Source organism: Ursus americanus, chromosome 28 (assembly GCF_024610735.1).
Source record: "Ursus americanus isolate L20-20 chromosome 28, mUrsAme1.1.p, whole genome shotgun sequence".
Taxonomy (NCBI): Eukaryota; Metazoa; Chordata; class Mammalia; order Carnivora; family Ursidae; genus Ursus; species Ursus americanus.
The window spans coordinates 24,209,632-24,218,184 of NC_142154.1; the positions used below are offsets into that span (position 1 = coordinate 24,209,632).

Below are 8,553 nucleotides of genomic sequence, written 5' to 3' on the forward strand. Positions count from 1 at the left end.
ATTTAAAGGATTCCAAATGGTTGGTAGGCTTCTTGTGCAATGACAATATGTATGCTACACAATACAGAACCCATGAGAAAGAAAGATCCTGGTACCAACAGAAGAAAAGAAGAGTCAGAACAGCAGTGTCAAAGGTTGAATCCATATTGCTTTACTTGCAAAAATTGGAAAAAATTTTATATGTAAATAAGCATATTTGCACCATCACTTCAAACCAATATTTCTATGTGCAACACACCATAAAATCCCTGAGCCAGGCACAGGCAAGAGGCGGTTCACAACAGGACAATGTGTATAAGATCCAACTTTTAAGAAATGTAGCATCATAAGCTTTACAACCTCCCCAAGGGAAAAGACAGAAAGCATTCTCTTTGCACTCTCTACACCTGTCCCTCCAATATTAAACACAAACTTCCCTTCGTAAAAAGCATATTATATAAGGTATTATTTTCATCCATCTCTGAAGTTCATTATATGCTTTCTTATCAGTGTCCCAGCATTGATGTATGATCATCACTAATGCATGAAACGTACTGCCAGTGAAAAGTAATGTCCTCAATAAACAGCCTTACCTCCAAAACACAGCAACCTGGAGCCAAATGCCAACACACTCTGTGGACCGTACCCCTGGAGTGCCTTCCCCGTAAGCAGTTTTCCAACCCCAACTGGGTCAGAGAAACACTTTCTCCTTTCTGCTGAGTCACCCCCCAGCTTACTTGGTAATAGGAGCATTAGTACATTTCCAAACTTTAAAATGCTAATAACAATTAATATGCAAACTCTAAATATGGCCCAAGCCTCTAGAAAAAAATCAGTAAACAATATCTTTCTACGGTGTGTTTGTGTAGCTGTGATGGTCTACCACGATTTTCTCTGTACGGAAAGTGTGATATCACTTTGGAATCCATTCTGTAGACATGCTATGGGCATCTGGAAAGCCTGCAACTGATTTACTGAATGTTAAGTGATTTGCCTAAGGCTAGGTGTTCCCACAGACTTGGAAATAGAACCGAAAACTCCAATCCCATTAGGCTGTCTTCAGCACACTACCTGGACTCCTGGGATTCAGCTCTTCCTCCACCTGAGATTCCAGCACGGTGCTGGACACTGTGCTCTCTGGTTCAGCATCCTCTATTGGCAAAGAAACCTCTAGACTCTGAAAGGTGGGGAGCGGGGACTGATTCACATAGATTTGACCAAAACTGCCTAAAAGCTGAATTCTCCAGACCTCGGATCCCAGCTCACTCTAGCCAAGATGATCTTCTCCTCTTTCCTACTGTCTCTGAAGAGAGGAAAGACAAAGTAATGGTGCAAATGTCTGTGTGTGTGTGTGTGTGTGTGTGTATGCATGGTTTTGTACATGAGTGGGAGTGTATCCATTTTACAGCGATACAGCTCCAAAGTTGCTTCTTGTGATGTGCCAAAACTATGTTATGTACAATACTTATTTTACATCGAGACATTTTTTTAAAAGTGGATTTTATACTAAGAAAATGCAACAAATGAGAAAGGAATACAATAGAACTAGAATAATGGATGAATACATCTCATAACAACTAAGGATACACATTGCATATTACGTAAAGGGAACTCAGGGCCAAAAAAAAAAAAAAAAGACAACTGATGATTTACATGGATGATATCAGAAAAAATAATCCTGTAGTTACATTTTCATTAGAATTGAACTGAATTTTAATGGACTAATTAAGTATAAAATAATAACAAAGTACAAGATAAATCATAGAAATTACTATTAATACCACTAGAGTTTGAATCTAGTTTTCTATCCTCAATACTCTGAAGTAATTAAGTAAAAATTAAGTATGTATAGTTTCTGCTCTAAAATAATAAATCAAACAATGATTTGATTATTCTAATCAAATTTAAAAAAGAACCCATGAGTACTTTAAAATATTGTTTTCGTTTTTTAATTTATTTTTATAAGTTATAGAACTACTTCATTCTCTGAGTAAAAATACTGTTTGAAAATAAAATTTTCTAGTTGTTTCATATCTTTAATATTTCTTTATGTTTTCTACACTTTCAATAATTTCCTCCATTTATTCATCTCTCCATCTAAATATTCAACACATGTTTTATATACTAGGAACAATGCTTAAGCATCAGAATTATAGCAAATGTATATACAAATTTTCAGTCAACAGTGTTCTTTCACATATAAAATGTCACTTAAAGAAATATGTAAACTAAATCTAAATAATTAACCATACATAACCTTAAAAAATTATATGAAATTTTAAAACAAAAGATAAGAGAAACAGTTGAAGTTATATAAGACGAAATGGTTTTCATTTGATTGCTGTCGAGTCAGCTAATTTTTAAAAAGGTGCATGAAAAAAAGAATTGGAAGATTAGGAAAAATAGAAATGTAGAATATCTCTATTCTCCATAACACAAGTTACAGCAAAATAATGTTAAATATTGAAATACTCAAATTCATTCTTAGACTGTCTCTACAAAATACCAAAAAGCATGATGATGTACACATGTATATACACAAATATATTTACTTATTTATTTACTTGAGGACAGAGGTGTTCTTTGGAGGTACCATCTGTAGGCACTCCCAGTAGATAAACATTGTCCTTTACAACTATTTAAAGAGAAAAGTACCAATATTACTATTATGCAGTGTATGTCATTATTTACAATCACCCCCAAATGTTCATGAACATGCACATATCTGTCCCACCTTGAGATACACGTACTTTATGTGTTCTTATTTGAAACACTGATAAGTTTTTATTTCGCTAAATAAATGTTTTCAAAAATATATCTACTAAAACCCAAGGAGAAAATCTCAAGGAACGAAACCTCCATGATCATTTATTCTTAATTTTCTTGTAAATTTTGCTTCTACTGCAACATCCTCACGCCTCAATCTAAATTTACATTTTAGCCAAAAGATTCATCTGAAACCACAGCTCAAATCATGTCAATCACATGCTTAAAACATTTACAGGGCTCCTTATTTCTTGACAATTAGTATGTGAAATTGGCATGGCAGAGAGGAACCTAAGTGAACAGGGGTTTGTACTACTTTCCCAATTTCACCTTTTGAACCTCCCCTTCATAATCTCCTATCCTGCTTATTTATCCACCCTTACCTTTGCCATTTTCTTTCCTAACCCACAACACCCTCCTCCATCTAAGCCACTTACCAATGAAGCCTTCCATGTCAGAAATAATCTCTCTACCTCCTCCCCAATCTCACCCCCCTTCCCTCTCTCTCTTCTGTGTGCTCCTTTCTTTTGTTCCTCTAATGGGACTGACTACATCCTGCTTTTTGTTACAACCATTTGTTACAACCTCTAATAGCTACAATACTCTTAAAGCAAGTCCATTTCTTATTTAGTTCCATTACCTCACAAAACTTATTTTTGTGTGACCAGTAAGGTGATTAAAGAAGTTCATAAATAGAATTTATTATTTTTAAGCAACATGATTGAAGGATGGTTCTAATCTTATGCTTGCATTTCTGTTCTTTCCTTATGAAATATGACCTCCAAAATGATGCTTAACCACTGCTATTCAAAGTTTCTTTAATAATAGGTCAAAGGGTGCTGGGGTGTTGTAGTCTGTTAGGTATTGCCCTCTTGGTTTCAGTTCAGCTCATGATCTCAGAGTCCTGGGATCGAGGCCCACGCAGGCTCCAAGCTCAGCAGCGGAGTCCGCTTGGGATTCTCCCTCCCCTCTCCTTCTGCACCCCCCCCCCCGCATGTGTGCAAGTGCATGCTCTCTCTTTCAAATAAATAGATAAATCTTTGAAAAAATAATAGGTCCAATATCAAAACTATAATTGTGAGCAAATATGTGACTGGAAGTCATATTTTTGTAGCATAAGATTTTACTCAGTCCACTCGTTGAAGATATTTCAAAGGCGAGGCAGTCCCATCTGTCCAATGGCTTTCAAGCTCCAGTCTTACCAATTGCCAATTTTTGTTCACAATGAATATATGTTTAGAGAGCCACAAAATTACCATTATGAGAACGCAAAAAAATAAATACAAGTATACTATGGCTATGTTATGCATAATTATTGGCTTTGGGATATAAACTAAAGATTATTCAGTATAATGGCTTGTATCTTCAATTTGTCTTTCTATTATTGGGTCCAGAGAAAACTGGGACACTTCAATTCACAGTGGATGAATTAAACAACTATTGATGAAGTTTTCAAAGGTACCAAGTATCAGCATGATGACAACTGGATAACTAAGCTTAAAAATTAGCTCAAAGAAAATGTGCAATGGTATACAAGAACACATTCTCCTCATTCACCCGGTTGTTTTAATATTGTATAGAGTTCTTAAAGGACCACATCAATATATCTTCTCTTTCATTTGACATCCAGTATACAGATTTTTGATATAATAATCCACTAAATATTCAATTATCTTCTGTAAAGAATTGTCTCTAGAGAATGTGAAATTCCCAATTGAGAAAATCACAGATTATGTCAACTTGTTCCCTTAAGATCATAAAGCATAACTTTTGGGCAGGGTTATTTTTACAAGATTATAAAAAAGTAAAACATGTAATGTTAATTTTGAATGTTATATATATATAAGTGATATCCCTTCTGTGTTTCTTACTAACACTTTTATTATTATAATGCCTTGTACAAAAATGTCCTAAGTGATATACATTGAAAGAAAAGTACATGACTTTAAAGGCACATACTATAATTTTAAAACTCTAGATTAAGAGTGAAAATTTGATGAAATTAGTTTTGTGTGGTCAAAGATTACTTCCTACAAAATCCACAGTAGTATATATTTTAAATATATCTTGCTAAACAGTCTATTTAAAATAATACTTTTAATTTATTTGTAAATGTCCATATTTCTATAATTTATTGTGGTGTTTCTCAAAATACTGTTCACAAAATACTTGCTTCAAAAGAGTGTGAAGTACTAGTTTTAAATGCAGAGACCCCAAGATTCCACTCCACGGTTGTATCAGAATCTCTTGGAGCAAGGAACCTGGCAGTATGCATTTAAAACAAGTTTGCTCGGGTGACTGATGTGCACCAGACTTGAGAAACCTACTAGGTCTATCTGAAACCATGCCTCATTATATTCTCAATGTTATGTTGGAAAGAAAAGTCGCCAAATGGTTTCTCCCAGAAAATATTGTTTTCAAATGTTCATTCTTACAATTTCTAAAGTGCCACTTAACAGAAAATTAAGTCTGTTTTCAAATCCCAGGATATTTCAGCTCAATTAACAAATGAAAGGGGTCATTTTCCCCCTTTATTCCCTGTTGTCCTAAAGTGTCCTGAGCAAAAAAGCTCATGGTACCCACTTCGCACCTCGGGACACGGACCTCCGCTTTCCACAGGTTATAATATTGAATCCCGACAGCATGAACATAGCTCTAAGTGACACTGGACTCACAAGCCTTCGACTCTCCTGGCACAGCGGCCCCTTCCGAGAGCCCGCCTACTGCCCAGGCCCTCCAGTTGTCGGAGCCATCCGAGCTCCATCAGCACCTCCGACAGCGACTGGCGGAGCGGGGTTCCGGGATTCACTGCCGAAAAGCCTGCCCTTAGAGAAGCCACTGAGACCAAGGAAACTGACCTGAGACACCCTAGAATACACAGACCACTGCCCCTGGTTCTCTTCAGCTGCCAACATCTCTTTCCAAAAGACAACAAAGGAAACTGTAAGTATCTCTTAACCTAGAATATGAGCCACCCCCACAACTCGCCTCTCTTCCCCGGCTCCCCAGCGCCTGTTGCTAAGGATGCGAGACAGCACTTGGGAAGACTCAGGACCAGGTGACAGACCTCTGGAGAAGCTGGGAGCCCGAGGGCTACGGTGAAAGCCAAGCGCTAGGCCGGCCCAGGACCCCTTCCTCCCGCAGGGAGGGTGCGCCCTCCTCACGGCACCGACGCCAACGACGCCCCCCGCGCACACCGGGCGGGTGGAGGGAGCCGCACGAGCTGGGGGCTGGCTCCCGGAGAGCCGCTCCCTCGCGGGCCGGCGAAGCTCGGCCCCGTCAGAGAAGGCCTCTGGCCCAGTACCGTGGGCCCAGACAGTGGGGCAGGGGCTCGGGGACAGCCTTGGGGAGGGCTGGCACTCACCATGTTGACTTCGGAAACCATGTCTATGCTGGCGATGTCTATGTTCATCCCCACGCAGACCGGGGGACCTGAGGGAAGAGCACGACACACTGATCAGCCAAGCTCGGGCACGGGGTGCGGGTGGCTCTGAGGATGGGGGTGCCTACCTGAGAAGTGGGAGCAAGCGAAATGCCCTCCACCCCCCCCTACTCCGCCGCACCTCGGCTTGAGCGCCCTCCGCCTCCCTCCTCCACCCAGGCCGCCAGCGCGGCGGGTCGCGCTTCCCGCAGCGGCCGCGCACACCCCACTTACCCCCGAAGTCGGGTCTTAGGCGAATGTCGTAGCCTTTCAACAGCTTGTCCACCGTCTCCTTCACAAAGGACATGTTCCCGGGATCGTTCACGCTGGGGGAGGGGGCAAGGGGCACAGATAGCAGGGTCAGGCGGCGGCTTGCCCGCCAGCGCCCGGCGCGCACAGCCGCGCGTCCTGCCTGCCGCCCGGCCCGCTTTCCGTCAACCCACCCGCGACCCTACCTCTGGGCGCAGCACACCACCGCCACCAGCACTGGGGCCGAGAAAATGCCGAAAAGCCTTCCTCCCGCAAAGCCCCACATCCCTCCGCCGCGCCCCGGCACGGGGGAGGGGGCGCCCCGCCGCCGTCGCGACCCGCAGCCGGGGCTGCTCCTGCTGCTGCCGCCGCCGCCGCCGCCGCGCTGGCCCGGAGCGGAGGAGGGCGGAGGGGGAGGGGGAGGGGAGGAGGAGGAGGAGCGGGCCCGGGGAGAGGAGGAGCAGCGGGCTGGGGAGCGGAGGGAGGGGGAGGAGGCAAGGCGAGCCGGAGGCGGAGCCGGCTGCGCCGCTCACCCTGGCCTCCCCCGCACTCTCCGCGGCCAGTACCCCGGCCCTTGGCGCTCCCTCCCGCCCCCGCGGCTGCGGAGCGGGACCTGGAGCCCGGCCGGGGACAGCAAGCTGGAGCCGCGGCTGCGCGGCGCGGAGCAGGGCCGGGCTCCGCCGCGAAACCGGCTCCGCCGCGCTCCCTGCCACCGGGCGAATGAGGGAACGGACGGCGGCACGGGCAGAGGCGGTGAGGGAAACGCTATCCGCTTTCCCCCGCCCCTTTCCTGGGCCCGACCCCCTCTACGACCCCCGCCCAGCTGCGACACAGGCCGAAAGCCAGTGGGTTCAGTACAGTGCCTGTGCCCACGGGACTGCGCGCTACAGAGTCCAGAAAGAGGCTGCGGGTCGGGGGAAAGCCCCCACCTCACCTGCGGGGTTCAGAGCCTCGAGTCCCCAGGGTCCAGGAGAGCCAGATGGGCAGCAGGAGAGCCGGGAGCCTGGAGCACATGGCGTTGTTCCTCCGACCTAATCTGGGTGGGATCTGCTCTCCCCCGCAGCCACTGAACATTCAAACAGCGAAGCGGGGATCCCCGCCCCTGCCCCCACCCACGGGCTTTCCCGCCTGACCCATCATCCAGCCCCTCGCATGGCGGCCCGATTAATTATTTATGCACTGTAAGACCATTTTTTTAAAAATCGGCTCATTAAACTATTCCTTTCACTCTCACCTCCGAACATTTCTTATGAGCACTGGGCCCTCCCTGCTCACATAAATACATTTATAATGAATGGTAAAGAGAGGCCTGATTATGTGCACCTTATTATCAGTAAGCTGGAGTCTAAATCAGACCTGGAGACCCTGGACTGTCATTCCAGGGTTGGGAAAATACCTCGCTTTTTCTGGTGCAGCTTGGAGCTGTCCGTGGTTCTTACAAAGCAAGGAAACTCGTTTTCCCTATGACAGGCTTCCATCCCTTGGTTCTCATTAGAAGATCAATGATACTTTGGCTAAGAAACAGACCAATATGCACCACAGACCACCCTGCCCTGTGTGTCACCACAGTGTACTTAAGGGGTGTCTGTTCATCCATGACCACAGCTTGCGTATTTTTCTTTAGTGAATAATCTTCAATAAAGTTTCTCTGTGCCTTAGACTTCTAATATTGAGGAACATGGTTACACAGTTCTACTTGTGGTCAACCAACAAAACCTACAAATCAAGTTCTCTTTTGTGCTTGATAGACTTTCTTGGGCCATTCCAGGACTTAATTAATTGATAACTGCCTTTCCGTATTGACTTATTTTTTCTATAAAGATTAAGGTTTTGGGGATGCCTGGGTGGCTCAGTCAGTTAAGCATCCAACTCTTGGTTTCTGCTCAGGTCACAGTCTGGGGGTCCTGAGATTGAGCCCCACATGTGCAGAGTCTGCTTGTCCTTCTCCCTCTGCTCCTCCCACTGCTCTCTCTCTCTCTCTCTCTCAAAAATAAATGAAATCTTTTTTAAAAAAAACTATTAAGGTTTCTTTTCTACTGATGAGAATTTAGGCAGGTATTTATTCTTTATTCTCAAGTTGGCATGTTTCTGTGCATTGATTTTTAATCTTTTTAAAAAATTAGCAATTTTATTTTTGG

The 8,553-nt window shown here is 44.1% G+C and overlaps 1 protein-coding gene across 1 annotated transcript in view; it reads right to left on the reverse strand.

Moving 5' to 3' along the window:
• Positions 1 to 6,718, reverse strand: part of GABRB3 (gamma-aminobutyric acid type A receptor subunit beta3) — a 227,438-nt gene extending 220,720 nt beyond the window's left edge. The window contains exons 1-3 of the mRNA XM_045795434.2: positions 6,622 to 6,718; positions 6,401 to 6,492; positions 6,110 to 6,177 (exon numbers count right to left, since the gene is read on the reverse strand). Coding sequence (XP_045651390.2) covers positions 6,110 to 6,177; positions 6,401 to 6,492; positions 6,622 to 6,701 — 240 coding nt within the window. The 5' untranslated portion in view covers positions 6,702 to 6,718. The remainder of the gene's footprint in view (positions 1 to 6,109; positions 6,178 to 6,400; positions 6,493 to 6,621) is intronic.
• Positions 6,719 to 8,553: the final 1,835 nt, after the last annotated feature.